Source organism: Bactrocera oleae, chromosome 6, assembly GCF_042242935.1.
Source record: "Bactrocera oleae isolate idBacOlea1 chromosome 6, idBacOlea1, whole genome shotgun sequence".
In the NCBI taxonomy this organism is placed as follows: Eukaryota; Metazoa; Arthropoda; class Insecta; order Diptera; family Tephritidae; genus Bactrocera; species Bactrocera oleae.
Window position 1 is genome coordinate 70568747 of NC_091540.1, and position 18090 is coordinate 70586836.

The 18090-nt window shown below is 33.3% G+C and overlaps 2 protein-coding genes across 2 annotated transcripts in view; both read right to left on the reverse strand.

Moving 5' to 3' along the window:
* fwd (phosphatidylinositol 4-kinase beta fwd) overlaps positions 1-18090 on the reverse strand; it is a 117183-nt gene that overhangs the window by 84050 nt on the left and 15043 nt on the right. The window lies entirely within an intron of this gene.
* Positions 15002-15975, reverse strand: LOC106626246 (uncharacterized). The gene is made up of 2 exons (XM_014246056.3): positions 15520-15975; positions 15002-15415 (listed from the first exon to the last, which is right to left on the reverse strand). Exons 1-2 carry the CDS (start codon positions 15847-15849, stop codon positions 15203-15205), a joined length of 543 nt encoding a protein of 180 aa, XP_014101531.2. The 5' UTR covers positions 15850-15975; the 3' UTR covers positions 15002-15202.

Genomic DNA, 18090 nt, shown 5'->3' on the forward strand with positions numbered 1-18090 from the left:
ATCTTATTTAGCAAATTATGTGAGCGAGTGCATGTATACCTTCATACGTTGATAAATATTGCCGACAATTCTACTCACGAATGCTGTGAAATAATTGGAATTTTCTATGCAGATTGTAATAGTTTTATAATTTTGTCTCCTCGCTTTATTCACAATTAATATATTCTTAGTCACTAAATTATCAACACTTTTTCTGTTGGCTCTGCGCTACAAACTATGAGCAATTGTATAAATACATTGACTTCAACTCTTTTTATACTCTCGCAACCTATTGCTACAGAGTATAATAGTTTTGTTCACCTAACGGTTGTTTGTATCACCTAAAATTAATCGAGTTAGATATAGGGTTATATATATATAAATGACCAGGATGAAGAGACGAGTTGAAATCCGGGTGACTGTCTGTCCGTCCGTCCGTCTGTCCGTCTGTCCGTCCGTCCGTGCAAGCTCTAACTTGAGTAAAAATTGAGATATCTTTATGAAACTTGGTAGACATGTTTCATGGTACCGTGAGACGGTTGGTATTGCAGATGGGCGTAATCGGACCACTGCCACGCCCACAAAACGCCATTAATCAAAAACAAATAACTTGCCATAACTAAGCTCCGCAATAAGATACAAGACTGTTATTTGGTACACAGGATCACATTAGGGAGGGGCATCTGCAGTTAAAATTTTTTTTTAAAAAGTGGGCGTGGTCCCGCCTCTAATAGGTTTAATGTGCATATCTCCTAAACCGCTAATGCTATAATAACAAAATTCACTGGAAGCAAATGTTTTTAGCACTTCTATTGACGGTGTGAAAATAGTTGAAATCGGGTGGCAACTCCCCCCACTCCCCATATAACGGTACTGTTAAAAACTACTAAAAGCGCGATAAATCAAGCACTAAACACGCCAGAGACATTAAATTTTATCTCTGAGATGGTATAAGATGACTTTATAGGAACCGCGTTCAAAATTAGACAGTGGGCGTGGCACAGCCCACTTTTAGGTGAAAACCCATATCTTGAGATCTGCTTAACCGATTTCAACCAAATTCGGTGCATAACGTTCTTTTCATGTTTCTATGTCATAGTGCGAAAATGGGCGAAATCGGATTACAACCACGCCTATTTTCCATATGACACCATTTTAAATACCACTTGATTCTTTCACTTTCCACTATGCAAATCAAGCAACAATGATTATATCGGCGTAAAACTTTGCGTGAATAATACGTTTAAAGTATGCCACCTTGTGACCAAAAATTTTCTAAATTGAACCAAAACTGTTCAAGCCCCTAAGTACTAAATATGTGGACCCCAGTGCCTATAGTTGACCTTCTACCGAAAATATCAGTCAATCCACAAAGAAATCTCAAACGAGTATACCATTTGACTTTGCGAGAGTATAAAATGTTCGGTTACATCCGAACTTAGCCCTTCCTTACTTGTTTTTTTTTTACTTTTTCTGATATTTTCCTTTTTTGCTACTATTTATTCAAGTGTTCTTGTTTTTCTATTATTTTTGCTCATTAAGAAATTTTGCAATTCGCTGCCTGTAATTAATTCAATTATTATTTTTCACACATTTTCTTTATTCCACAGCACTGCGGCATTGCTGTTCAAGTGCCAGTGTACTTGACTTAGGAAGAAGAGTGTGGCGAGAGAGAGAAACGAAACACTTGCCGCAAAGTTTTCCGCTTATTATTATTATTATTATTACTGCAGATAAATATGTAAGTAGATAGTTATGTATAAATAACTGTTAGCATCACTGGTAAACAAGTGTACTTACTGTGGTGAACAACACCGTACGGCATAGTATAAGGGTGAGATTTGTGATATAGAATGGAATATGGTGGAGAAGGTTTTTTATTGAAGTTATTGATGAGGATCTAGCGCTGTATGAAAGACGGGCCTTTGACAACAATACTGTTCAATTTCAGGACAAGGTTAACTTAAGGTTAAGTATTGAACGAAAATACACTCAAAATCGGCAAAACGAGACACGGTGCCCTCTTTTGCGTGCTCATCGGCTTTGCAGTTTCTAGCGATTCTAGTATAACCAGGCACCTAGCCGAGTCTGATAATAAATCGATAGTGAGGTCAGACACTCCTCAACGAGTGGTTGAAGCTACTTTTCGACTCCAACATATTTAAAATAAATATAAACCCTTAAGGTTTTTAAAAAGCCTACGACTTAGTTATGAGGGATTAAAACAGCTAATAGATCTGCTGTTGTTTTTACTTACTCTTTTCTTAGAAATAATTAACATTGTGATAACTTGATAACATTCCTAATTTGAGTTCATTCCTGTCAATTTCGTATTCCTGCAATAGTTCTATGCAGAAATTCACAATAATAGATCGCAATGAGATCGTGATTCGCTTAAAAGTAATAGTTTCGTTTCGTGAAACTATTGTAATATTACCTACGACTGTTGTATGAACTTGAAACAACGAAATGTTAAACAAACCAGAAAATAAATAATTTATATGGGCATATACACACACACTTATGCACATTGTCGTTGATAACTGCAACTCACGAGTTCGTGTTCGAAAGTTTATTTTAGATTAGGAACGGGATAATAAAGGTGTACGAGTATTAGGTTATGAGAGGAGTAAAAAATAATTACGAGTTGAGACAGTCATTGGCGCCGCACAACAGCAGCGTATGCGACACCTGTCCCGCTCCTCAAACGGTTAAAACAATCAAGTGGGAACTGGGAACTCTAAGCGAATAAAATTTACAGACGTCATAGAGACCACGATCTACGATAAGCAGATAAAGAGAATTGAACAAGCTGAGATTAGATAAAAGTACACTACAAGCAATAAAAAGATGTTTTACTAGTTTGCATAGAGACACACACTCAATGATCGGTTGTTGGAGGTTCTCCCTACTTTGCACAGCGTTTTATGTAAATTTTAAAAATCATATATTTACAAACCACTTGTATTATAAAATTATCACCGCTCACTGGGTGTCTACAAGCTGTCGATTGAAGCTAGAGCATGTTTGTACACTTCCTTATCTACAACACTTGGGCTAATTGAACTGATATTTGGATATTTTCTGCAGCTTGTATAATATTCAAATGTACTTATGTGTATGTGTAAATGAATTTGTACTCAAAATAGTATTCACTTATCGGCTCTTGTTATCGTAGCACTTTCGATAAGATTCATTTAGTAATTTATATAACAGCAAATTCAGTTAAGTATATCAAACAAATCTGCAGAATAATGCAAATAAAAAACGAAATCAAATATGCCAAGAACCTAATTAATATTATGAGCAGCACTTGCTGAGTACTAAAAGTCTTTTTTTACACTCGCTTGTAGTTTTGCGATTTAATCTAGCATTTCGATTGGAATTCCTCAGCGATCTTGCAATTATTATTTATTAATTATGGGTTTCAATCAAATTATTGAACAATACAATTTTGTTTTGTCAACTTTATTAAACGTTTCCCAACGTTTCAGCTCACAAATTTGGAAAGCAGAACGGAAGTATTTGTTGCAACAACGAAAAGAATAGAACGGAAAATTGAAAAAAAACGCACATATGTACATACATATATAAAAAACAATAACAACAAATTGTCACCATATTCGACATGCTTTGTAGCTGTGGCACAACTAGTCATACAAATATACGTCCACTTATTATATTTAATTAAGTTGTAATGTAATGTTTCCGCCAGTAGCGTTTCTCATCGCCCTCCAACACTGCCACTCCCCCGCTAGCCCAGCAAGCATTGTTTGTTTATTATTTATCCATTTTTTATTTAAAAAGAAAAACCTTTGAATCATGGTTGTTGAACATAAATTCATATGCTCGTATGTATGGGATGTGTGTGCATAAGTATAGCTTGGCAACATAATAGCGTAGAAAATGCCATGCAATCAACACCATTTTTCTCGCTGACAGCCATACAACTCAGAAATGTGAGCAAAAAATTTAATAACAGTATTACACACAGGCATATATATGTATTAAAGTGGAAGAATTCCATTTGGATTTCTTTAAAAAATTGCAAATAATAAGAACTTGGAACATTTTTTCACCGTTATCAAAATAATTCTATCTGGAAAGCGAAACTTTGTGGATACTAACATACAAGTACACATACTACATATGTGACGAAAATAAATTAAATCGAAATTCTGGAGTTTTGAATTTGCGGAGAATGACTTCCATTGTTTTAGATTTTTAGGTGGCTTAAATGATGTTTTTTGGAGAACACCTCTATCGTAAGGAACGAAAAAATTGAAGTAGTTCATATGTCAGTAACCTAAGATATAATTGCATTAAATGTGCACTTTACTCGCATTTGGATATTATTTCAATTTGTTATGTATTATTATTGAAATTTGAGTCAATTACAATTTGTCACTTTTATTTTAAGGTTAGAATTTTATAACGATACTATTAACGCTAATATTGCTTTATTTCATGATAAATGTAACTTCATGTGGGTACATTATATCATTAAATTATGGAATGACGTTAATACTTGAGGAAAATAACATCCATTAAATAGAATTTAAAGATTTTACTTTTTGTAAACAATTAGTGTCAAGATAATATTACATAACAAATTTGGTCGGAATTGGTCGTATAGGTCCTGAGATATGGGTTTTCCCCGAAAATATCCCCATCGAACAATTTTGACCCCGGCTCCTATAAATGCCTCTTGTATCATGATAGCTGTAAAATTTAATGTCCATGACGTATTTTTTTTTTTGATTTATCGTGCTTTTTGTAGTTTTTAACAGAACCGTTAAATGGGGAGTGGGCGGGATTATCACCCGATTTTATCCATTTTTACAGTGTCGGTAGTGGTGCTTAAGTGATTTTGGTTAGTGTAGCTATAGTGTTATAGGAGATATGAATAAAATTATCTTGTACAAATGATCGGCAATATGCACCACGTCTTAAAATTTTTAACACTTCCAACAAACAATATTGCAATATATAACGCTGTTATCTCTATTTATGCAGATTTTTTTTACTTTTATCGTATTAAATATGCCCCTTTCTGACACTTAAACGCATTTTAATTCATGCAATTCAAAATAGTTTCGTAATTTTCACTGCAACAGCACACATATTCATGGAAAACAAGCACAAACCATTCGGGAAAGTGGGCACAAACCTAGCAGTAAAAGTATGAAGACCAACATGAAGCATGTATGTACATACATATGTATGTGTATACATAAAAATTTAAAAACAAAACGAAAAAAATCGTTAACTTCAGTTGCACTATACTACCTTTACAAATAAAAATGTTTCCACGCAAGAAACTGGATTTGATCGGTCAGTTTGTATGGCAGCTATATGCTATAGAGGTCCGATCTGCACAATATGTTCAGAGATTGTCGCGTTGTCTTGGACAATAATCTGTGTCAAATTTCGTGAAGATATTTCGTCATATTAATTTTCCATGCAAGGACTTGATTTTGATCGTTCAGTTTGTATGATATGCTGTAGTGGTCCGATATTAGCGGTTGCGATGTCGATGGCGAAACGATGTCTTAAAAACTGAGGGACTAGTGTGCGTATACAAATCGACTCCGGTCGTCACACTGATCATTCATATATATATATTTTATAGGGTCTCCGAAATTTCTTTCTGGGTATTACAAACTCCGTATTTAGCGTATAAATACATGTTAGTACTAAATACCAGCATTTTAGAGACGAAAGCGAAATTTTGTGGTGCAGATTTATTATAAAAGTGTAAGTAAAAAATCATCGATTTTACCGCTTTTCAACAACTAAAATCCAGTTTTTATAAGAATGATAGCTGCAAATGTCAAACGCGGACCAATTCGATTTACGCCTGGGCTAGATCGCAGGCGATATGCAGCTCTCATATATAGCACAAGCAGTAGTCTTTGTTGCACAAACCAAACTATAGCAGCTATTGTGTTCGGCATTATCATGTAAATATTAGTATGCATACATAATTGGAATTTTTTACACACATACATATGTTATGCCATTTACGACATACACATAGACAGTCAAACAGTTGTATGCGCAAAAATGTATAATTTTGCAAAAATATTTATGAACTTGCACGGATGACTGATTGTAAATATACCTACATATATATATGCATGTGAATGTAGGCGCTTAAGCAAATCACTTATTTTCTCTTTTTTCCATTGCCCATATATTTTGTTTTTGTATTCACAAGAACAACAAGCCCTTGTGTAGCCAGCATGCCATTCCAGGCAATTTAACTAATTAGCCGTACGCTAAATATGCTCAATTCTGTGGGCTCCGACTATTTTCGAAATAAATAAACACTTGCAAATGACGTCAGAAAGTGGAAGTGTGTATGTGTCAGTGTGCATATTGTGGTTCGTATGAGTTGTTACGGTTATTTTTAGCTCAAACTAACTGAGAGATTATTGTTTTTTTTTCAGTGAAGACGCCGCTATAAGCTTACTATTGAGCAGACGTTAAGTCGGAAGCAGCATCTACGCATAAATGGTTATAATTGGTAGCATAAACTCATCGAAAGGAATGAAGACGCTCCTCACCTACGCTTTTGCAGATTCCAAAGATTTAACAACGCAAGTTTGTTATAAAATATGGGTATTTTACAAACATATGTTTCCTCTAATTGGGAAAAGTGCAGTTCTTAAAAAATCTATATACAATATAATATATTTTAATAATATTATTTTTTTATTATTGATGTAAGAGTCTCGTTTATGACTCAATTGAAGAAAATGCATTTATTTATTTATTCACACTTTTTTTTGCATTCCAGTTGTAATTAACCGAGAAATGCCATTGAAATGCTTTTCCGCCTATTAAAGCTGTAAAGAATTCTCTTAAAGCCACCTTACAAGCCTACATATGCATTTGTTTTTGCTTAATATGACCCAATGTTAAAGTAATTGAAGCCAGGAGAATTCGCAAAGTAAATTTTACAAAAGTCTTGAGAATATCTAAGACTACTTGCGTGAAAGAGGCGAAAATAATTAAGACTTCATAAGAATAACTACAAACAATAACAACATATTGGTTATTTCATGGAATTTGGGTAAATTAATGAAGTTTCTTGGCGTTTGGACTATTTTACAACAAAAATATGTAAATGAATAGCTATATACACATGTATATATTCTAACACCATAAAAAGAGGCCACCAAATTCCACACAAAGTGTTAAACTCAAGACCATACTTAGATACAGCGTCAAGCCGAAGACACAGTAGCGATCAATGTACGATCAACAGAAGGGAGACTGCAACAAGTCTATTTAAAAAAACACTTTACACTCGAGTGGGAGTGAAAAATCGCTCATATATAACCGATATGTAAGAGCATACATTATGACGCAAACAAATGGAAGTGAGCATATTCAAAGAAACTGAGCAAATAAGGAAAATATTTTAATTACAAAAAAAAAAAAAAAGAATAAGAGAGAAAATTTACAAAGCAACTTGTTTGTTAAATGTCCCTGCTTAATTGTGCGTCTATTGAACTGTCTGTCTAGCAGCGTGAATGTTGCAAGCAGGGTAAAGCTCAAGACATGCGCTTCCAATGAAAAATATCTATAATATTAATGAGCATGAGTGTGTGATATATGTGATAAATGTTGCCATAAACTGCAGCCAATCGCCATGCGTCAAATGGATGGCTCTTCGATAGATAGACAGACACGAGGGACGGACGCACACTACACTCAATGGGTTACTTCAACATGACATTCAACTTTGGATGAATGTACAACATACCAGCAAAGAGTGGCGATCCATTAAAAGTACATGTGATATATATGTATGTAAGTACCACGCATTATTTTCCGTTTCGGTGCGACTATTTGATGGACAGTCGTTTAGTAAATGCACAGGGAGATTATTTAATGCAGCAGCTGCAGCATGAAAAATATTTCTTTACAAACGTTTCACACAACAACAAAACAATTTTCAACAAAAGTCAAGCTCTGCAGAGCAGCGACGACAATCAACGAAAGAGTGCGCCGAGGAGTGTGACGAACAACAACAAGTAACATTAAGGAGGGAGTATACGGCATTGTTGATGGACAACATTGTATAATTTACTCACTTTCCATTCGTTTATTATTAAACTTAATCAGTAGGTGCATTTGTGGGTATAAGTATGCATTAACTTTTTTTATATGTATTAGTTGCTTGTGATTAAGTGAAATGGTTGGCCCTTAAGATCAAACGGAACATGCGTGTAGGTTATGTAGGTTCGGTTGACACGAGTGAGCAAAGCTGATGACGAAGAAGCATACGAAATATTAATGTATGGTATGTATGTGTGAAGGTAGTTAATCAACGCGGCAGTCGGAATTCGTTCGCTTCAAGCAATTGGATATCTTGGGCATCTATCATAGTAGCGTTTCTACAATAAGCGCTATCACGAGACAATGGAGGCAGTGTTGACCTATGTATGTACATATGTATGACGCTGAATTCAATTTCTGTTAACCGTCTCATGATTTTTAAAATGTTGAAGCTGCAGAGGGCGAGGGAGTCCGAAATTATGTTATTATTTAGTTCGTTAATATATAATTATAGCTTGAGCTTTTGGAGTTTGTCCCAACCTTATCATGACGCTCGAGAGGAAGCTTCTGAGCAGCGTTGGATAAGACTGTATTCGACGTGAATGTATATTCTTAAGGGTCCTATAATATGACGCTTAATTTTTGTCAGATTTTATAACTATACATATTTATTTTTACGAATATACTAGATCGATATCTCGTTTTTTAAACTGTTTGAATTAAAGAAATATATATTCTAGGAAACAGAATGTTTAACCAAACACCTGTTAAACCGTTATGACATGTTATATATGTTCCACAGATGGGTGATGTCAATTTAACATTTTTTGAAAACTGAACTGTCAACAGGTTCCTTTATGGGCTTGTACGATTATAGCACAGCACCTAAGTTAAATCGATAATTATCGATAAATATAGTGCATTACGCTTAATAGAGACTATTTCGACAAGCATACATAATTGAATATTTTTTTGTTGCATTCATTTCACGCTTTTATTTATAAAAATTCGATACACTCAAATCATTTAAACGAAATAGCCATTAAACGGATAATTATTGCGTAGGCAAATCATGAAAATTCAAAGCAAATATTGAAAAAAATAATAAAATCGACTTACGGATATGGTGTGAGGCATAAATTCGATTAATTAGCAAATGAAAAACACTTAACGAAATTTCATTTCAGAGTTAAAATAGCTACAGAAAGGCCGAAACATAAAGTATTGCTGAAATTCAACAAGTTTTGTTTTGTTAGAAAATAAACAAATAATAAATTCAAAAACATGAAATAAGAAAATAAACATAAAAATGCTTTTATAAATGCCTACAATTAAAAAAAAAATTGTTAAAAAGCAGTACTTATAAAGATGCCTAGATTAAAAAAGCGCATTGAAGCACAACAATGTTTAGCTCATTAAATAAAAGTAAATTAAAGCCACTTATTTACAAAATTATATGAAAATGCAAAAGAAATAATGAAAAAATGCATATAATCGTACATACACACACCAAAGCTAAAAATATGTACCATTATTCAGTTAGTGAACTGTTATTATATAGATGTTTTGTTTTTCGATCAACTCATGGAAATATTTGTAAGTGAGCGATCGTGTCTTAACGTAATTAATATTTGAAGTTTACGGCAAAGAGGCAATCAACCAAACTTTGAAGATGAGAAAAAAAAAGCAAAAATATAAATTTTAATGTTTGGTTAATTAAAAAGTAACATTTTAATTAACGATTATGTACTGGTAATTATAAATTGTATAAGAATATTTTCGAAATTATCATAAAATGAAAAACATTTCGGTCAAAAAACAATGTTATTAAAATTTGAGCCGTTAGAGACTCTAAACCAAAGAAATCGGTCGCTTATCAAAAGGTGACTAGTGAAAGGAGCGGAGTATTTCTGAGCAAAATCTCAAAACAAGATATTTAATAAACATTAAGCACCTAACCAAATAAGCAACTCCCATATATTGTACATATGTACAAACAACACTGACAAAGCCGGCAATACAGCCGACTGCGACGAACACCTAGAAACAAAATTCGTACAACACGCTTATGTTGCATGTAACAATCACGCAAAATAATATTATTTATTACTTATTTTACTTTTAATTTTCTCCACAACTTTGTGTTGTTAGAAATTACTGCAAGCTATGTTATGCTGGTATTCGAGGCAGCACTTGTAGCACCATGCATAAATCACTACGAAAAACGACAGCAAAAATGGCAGAGACAACATTCGTAGCAACGGATATTCACGTATTGCAACAACATGTTGACATATCAATTGCATGCAACGAACAGCACGTAACAGAGCAATGTATACACACACAGACATAGTATGTATATTGAATTGGCAACGAGCTAACAAGTCATCGGAACAAACGTAAGACCACTGACAACGGTACGTTTGTCGCCATGTTGTTTCACTTACTTTTGGTTTAGACGTTTTAATTTCTTCATTTATTTATTATTTGTATTTTTGTTGTTTATTGGAGGTCTGTCTTTGCTGGCGGTGACACATTTACGACAAGACATTTTACGTCGTGTTAAAATAGTGGACAAATATACTAGAACATGTGACATTTTACTTTACAGACACGCAGACATTACAAGTGTACTCGTTTTATGGTTATCGATAAATTTTATAGGTAGTCTTGAAAGAAGCTCACTAACAAACTAAGCCCGACAAAAGTTCACTAGGAACAAAAAATGATCGTAGTACCTTACAATAAGGTATACTTAAAACAACCCAGGCAATCCAGGTTTTTATATCAAATACCTATTAATTAATATTTAGAATCGACTCAACTTGATCAATTCGAACCTCGATCAGTTATTTGCGCGACAGTGGGGTGTGGGTGATGCGAATGTCAGCTGCGTTTGATATCACTCAAAACCAATTCGAAGATTAAAATTTTTTGTAGAAAAGTAAAACTTTGCAATTACTATAAGAACAATGGCAGTTGCCGAAAGGAATGATTGATTCTCTCTTCAGCGCGTTAAAAAATTTGAGGCTAGAGAACTTAATGAATTAAATATGAATTATTCTGAACTTATTCGTGATCTCGAGTTGTATTTCATCTAAACAAACAATTAACCTTAACAGCTCTTCCCGCAAGGACTACTATAAGAAGACTCTAAAGTTTGAGTGACAAAAAGTGTGTAATCATAAAAAATGTATTCTCACAAATGCGGAACTACATACCTATATATGAAGGTAATGAAATCTAAGCGTTCGGCCGTAGGAATGGATGAGTTTAAGCATTGAGCAACAACAAACAAACATAAAGCATTTTTTGCGCGTTTATTCATCCATGCAAATATGAGAGCAACACACACACATAAAATTTCGAAAGAGGAATTTTTATCAGCATATTTTACGTATTTGAGGATTTATGCGGAAATCAGAGTACAAAAGCATAGAGATACAAAAATACTGTGTAACGCTTTTAATGCCTTAATATTCATGAGTGTGCTGCAATTGCAACGGAACGGAAGAGAATGCGATGAATAAAAATGCATATTACAAAAATAAAAAGCCAATCTGAATGTTTATTCTTAACAATATGAGCGCATATAAAATTTATTATAGAAAATCAGAGGATGAGAAATAAAAAAAACACCAACAAGAACGTAGTGAACAAAAGATCTACTGTGCATGAAAGCCAATCTCCCGAAAGCATTAAATACATAAGTGGATACGAAATGCAGCACAGATTTGGTCCGGAAATCACATTTGCATGACGAGATGGAAGAAAGGCGGGCGCAGTATAAACATAAACATCATATACATATATGTATATAATTTAATCTAAATCGTGAGCAATGAGCGGTGCACATGTATATGGACACCCAAATGCTGTGAAGTGCTGCAGTGGGGTGTGGGTGATGCGAATGTCAGCTGCGATGCGGCCAGACGGCTCTATCACGAATACATTTTAAAATTTATTATTACACTCTATAAATTGAATTAAAAATAACTAAAAGCTTATCACAACAAGCGGAGGTAGCGAGGGCGGACAGCTGTGCTGATGTATCGCATATGTAAAGCAAATGCGCCATCGACCTCGACGATGCAGAGCGTAGCGCAGCGTTTTCGAAAGCGAACTGCATGAATGACATTGCGACTGTGTGATGAAAATCGGAAAAATTCTGTGCGACGCAAATGTTATGCTGCGGAAGTCTAGACTTAAACGAAAAGTAAAGTTTTTGATGCTATAACGTCGCATTACCGGAACATTTATAGGAGCAGTAGAATACGCATAATTGGATTGTTTCCTTTATTGAGGGAATCTATAACAGTATATTCATAATTAGTAAACAATTATTAACATTGTCTAGGTTTAAAGATTGGGCGTGAAATTAAAAATGGTAATATAGTTATATGCTTAATATTTAATAAAAAATATAACATTTTTGTAGCAATATTATGTTGTTGTTATTTAGCTTCTAAATGTGTACCTCCAGAAAGATACGTCGAAGACCCCATAAAAAATATACATTGGTATATACATATGTAAATGATCAGCATGACGAGCTGAGCCGATTTAGCCATGTCTGTATGTATAACAATATTTTCACAATAAAGTCTTAATTTTCGTAAAAAAACCGCACGAATTAATGCATACACCCACACATAAACATATGTCTATGATTTAAAAAAACATTAAAAGCTTAATATATTTTGTTTTGTATCTAATATACTAAATTTTTATTATTTCTTTTATTCTCTTGTTTTAATTTTGTTAGAATTTATAAACGATATTTTATAATTTTTACTAATTTAAATACCGATGTTAATTTAATTGGTTTTGCACTCTGCTTTGCTAAATGTTTTGTAGTATTTCAATTGACAGCTGTCATTTTTTTACGTGTATCGCTTTAAGAATTTTGATTGAATGTTTTGGTTGAAATGAGCGCCATTGAACACATATGTATGTAAATATATGTAAATACATACATACTTGTATAACCAGTTGTAAATGCTTACATGAGCTACTTGCTGTGGTTTCCATTTTACATATTGTAAGTTGTGGTTGGGTTTGCAAAAATGGTTAAAGCTACCTACTTATGTAAAGTGTGATCGAATGTGTATATGCACATTAGGAATTAACGAACACCATATGTGCATTAATACATATGTGTACACATATAAGAGTGTAAACTGACTTTCTTAATTAAAGATGATATAACGATAACCACAAAAGGCAAAACGTGAGACAGAATAATATGCATACTTACATGCATACATACATACATACATACATACACATATATATTGTAATGCAAGCCCTATGTTTAATTCTTATATGTAATTCAGTAATATTAGCTGGAAACAATCAACTCTTGGACTTTGCACAGTACTGAGCAAATCGGAGCTTTGCTTAACGGGGAGTCTAACGATTGGCGTATACTTTTATAGATGAGTGCACGTTCTCAAAAAAATTAAAATATCTAACACCGACGACTGTTTGTTGTTTCTGTGTAATCAATTAATAATAAAAGCGGGGTTAAACCTCAGAACACACGGAGTGGCGCGTGCTCCTGATAAGCCTGCAGCCATGCGATTGTTTTCGTAAATAAGTCTCAAAATATTAAAATTGAAAAATTAAATAAAATTTCGAACGCTTGCCAACTATAATTTTGTATTTGTATGTATTTAGTTTCAAAATGTCTATAATTTAGCTCGTTCCAAAAACATTTCATGTATTAGCACTAGCAACAATGATTCAAATATGCATCAGAAAAATAATTCTAGAAATAATTCAGCATTTATGCATAGGTATACTTGTAGTAAGTTACTGTCGAAAAGTATATACTTGTATATACATATGTTCAAGACATGAATCGCATCATTTCTAATTAATTTCTTCGTTTGTGTTTACTATTTTTGTTGTCAGACTTGTTTTAACATGGTTAATGGATCAAATCTTATTAGTTCAGTCATTATTATATTATATATACATAAACTTTTCGATTCATTTCTGTTGTGCTTTGTAGATCCTTTTTTTCAAATATTTTAAAGTAATGTTTTTTTTAACCTAACTTTTATTGTGTATGCTAATTTTCTAACGCAAGCTCAGCGACGTAAACGCTACAAAACATCGTCTAGACTCAGATACATACAATTGTATATATCTCGCCTCGTATACGGCGTAAATACATTATTGCGTAAATGGCACTGCTTTGAATATGGGAAGATATGAGCAAATGTAAATTAAAGTCGATTAACTGTCTGTTAAAAGAAAATTTACCTGGCATTGTTTTGCTTTCGGTTTGGAGTGCTTGATTTTGGCTCTGCTACTTTGCGTTTTCAGCAAATATTTTGTCGGCGAGTTCATTGCATTTGAATGGAATTCGATAACAAACCATATATGTATGTAAATGGCACTAATAACATCGTTTACGACACCCGATAGTAAAACGATATCGTGAAGCAATAGATGCGTTGACGTCGTTTTCGTTCGTTGAATGCCAACACGCACAAAATGTCAATTGACGACTGTCAATCGAATGCAAATTTCTGTGAGCTTGCGAGCAATCAGATACATATGTACGTAAAAACGTCGACGAGAAATAAAAATAAAAATTGCGATTTTATTATTATAAGTTATTTATTTGTTCACATTCAATGTATCGGAATGTTTATTGCAACGCCAGAATTTTTGAAATTGTATATACATCATTAAAGAAATGTACTGGTGAACGGCTATAAGAGAGATACAGTTTAAACGAATAACAAAGCAACTGATAAAAAAAAACGTATTTAAAAGATATATCTTAAAGTTAAACATAGTTTGTATTATAAATTTTCTTGAATTGCTGGTTGTATTCTGGTGACAACTCGGTGAAAATTTTATTTTTATCTTTGAGGCTTTTATCGAGCTAATTTTAAATGAGATCATTTTTTGTTCGACCACCAACTTGAAATAGAGATTCTAAATGTTTACGGTATTTATTTGTATACTTCGTTTTACGTACAAATACATACGCAATAGCAATTCAGCACAATAGGTACACACATCTTAAAGTACAATAAAATCTTTACGAAACATATGCACAGAATGTATGTAATTAATATATTTCAAAAGAAAATTACAACGATTAGTTGCAACTCAATTCATTTTGTTGAGCTCATTAAAAATTCCACCATATATTTGGTCTAACAGGTTTTCGCTCTCCCCTTCCTTGATCAGGTCGCGGTATCTTTTGACGATTGCGCAACTTTCGTTCAATATTGCGTTTGGTACTAAGCGATTGGGGACAATAGTCGAACTGTAAAGAACTGGTTGGTAATAATTTTAAATCGCGCTGTAACTTCTCTTTATCACGTATCGATTTTAGCACCTCCTAGGCGTGAGAGATGGAAAAAATAACTGCATGTAAAAATTCTAGGGAAAACTTTTCGGACAAATTGTAAAACAGATTTACAGCTCTGCATTGCCCTTTGATACCTTTTGAGTGTAGCTTGCCTTTTCTTCGGGTGCCAGACGTTTCCACGATTTGGCGCCTTCACGCAAGATACGCGTGAACCCGTAACGTGGATGCTTGCTTTTGAAGTGTCGCAAATAATTCAAATACGGATGTCGCGTGAGTTGACGTTTGCTATTTTCAAAAGCACGCCCAAAGTTCGGAGCAATCGTTTTGCCAAATTTTAATGACATTTTGCGCAATTTCTCCTGTTCGCGTTCGATTCTTCGGCGTTCGCGACTTCGTTTGCTACACACTTTTCGGCGATTGCCTGCGCGTTTTCGACCTTGCGGTTTTCTACGATTGCGAATCATTGCTGTGTTTTTTTTTAATATTTAAATTTTTATAGTTATACTAAGACTTTTGCGAAGAATTATAAATGAATTAATACACTGAAAGAATTTGTGAGTTTTCGAAAAATTCAAAGAAAATATATAAAATTATTAAAATATAATGGATTTCTCATGACTCTCTGTGGCTGTAGTTATTCCTAAAGAGCGTTGACTTTTTGACTTGGGAATTGCAAGATCGATTAAAGCAATAAGTGAACTTATCTTTGGAATAGTATTAGTTCTCCCGAATATATAAATACATATCAAATTTGACCCGGATTTTTTTCTTAGATTGATATAACAATTTTGATGTTCGTGTGAAGTTTGATCTCCATAAATCAATTAGTGTGTGTTTATTTAAGAGTCGAAAAGTTTATCCTTAAAATCGAAAAAGTTGAAGAAACAGTGCCTGAAAATTGCCATCATATTGGCTTTAGAAAAATAGCATCTCTTATGGATCGAGCAACCATCATGTTTTGGGTATCGGTCGCAAAGGTATGCTTGACAACCTAACTGAAGACTCTACCATCTTCAAACGCATAATTACTGGTGAGGAGTCGTGGGTGAATATATATAACATCGAAACTGTCCAAAAATTGGCGAATGGCGATCCAAAAATTCGAAAACACCAAAATTCGCTGAAGGCACTGAAGTCCATTCTCCCCAAGCTTATGACAAGTGTATGAAAAAGTGGATTAAGCCATGGCATGTTTGTATTGGCGAAGAGATTTGTTAAATATGTGAAAATTTTGTTTTTGTCAGTCCGGGTCAAATTTGATCATATATATATATATATATAAAGCATTTAAAATAAATAAGATAAACAAAATCTAAACTTTATTAGCATTTCAAGGATTTTCTAGTGTGTCTGTTAAATATTGGATCATTAAACTGGCAGGTGAGTTCGTCGAGAGGATAAATTCAAGTACACTTCCACAAACTGAGTAAAGTATTTATGTTATTATGAGAAAACAAATACGAAAAACGGCGTTGTCGAAATTTTTGTAAAATTAATTAACGGTTATTTAAAGTTAAAATAATTATTTAAAAATTGTAAAGATAGTAAAAAAATAGTTTTAATACTATTAACTAGAATAAATATCGATATCACAAAACAATTATATTTATATTTAACTACAATAAGGTTACATTTTACTTTTCTTCCAAATCTGCAATAGCGTACAGGTCTTTATATGTGCTTTTTCACTTCTCTTTAAGTGACTTATTTCACCCTCAATTGCATATAGATCGTGACAAATCTCGCTTTCAGTATATTCTATTTTATTTTTATTTAATCCACTGTATGGTATATAGAAAAGTATATGGTGTTCCACCTCATATGTGATTGTGCAAATGAAAAGGCAACAAACACTGTGCCGAAAGGGGTTTCACGCATCAAAGTCATGATGCATTAAAATAAATTCTTATTTATGAGGAGAGTAAATTAAAGACTAAATGTATTTATGTGAGTATTCTTGCAGTTTAATCATGTATGCTTAAGAACCTAAGCATCTGGCAACGATGCCCTTATTGTGGATTCATCAAGTTATATTAAATTGTCATTGGCTCTTTTAAATGTCTGGTGTTTTCAACGATGAGGTAGTATTTTAAAAATAACTAGTACATTTTGTTATCACGAGCGAAGACAAAGAAACACCTAAGTGGAGGGTTGTTGCATACATATGTACGAGTAAATATGTATGAATCTATATGATAATGTGCAAACAAATAAATCGGTCGTTGATATTTTTTAAATATATTTCTTTAAAAGCCAATTTGCCACTGAATCAAAAGATGATAGGCATAAATTGGGAATATTAACATCAATGTTCCGTACTAAATTAAAAATTCATTGTTATTATTATAAGGATTTTTATTGTGAATATTGATTTTACTTAGTTTAAGTTAAGCAAATTTGTCTTATTTCAAGTGGTCGGTACCAGAATATTAAATCTTTCCTTCCAAATTGTTCCAATTTTTATCCAAACTAACTTTCTATATTTATATGATTTGCCAAAAGTTCGCTTATATAAAATAGTTAACAATTCCTTAAAGAGGCATATTATTTCCCAATTAATTTTACGATTTTTTTTGTCTTTCTGCCAAAATCCTTACAAAAAAATCACAAGTTCACACCAAATTTGAAGTTTTACGTAGCAAAACAGAAATGAAACGTTTGACATTCTCGTAATCCCAACCTACGTTTTTCCGTGTTAAACTGCT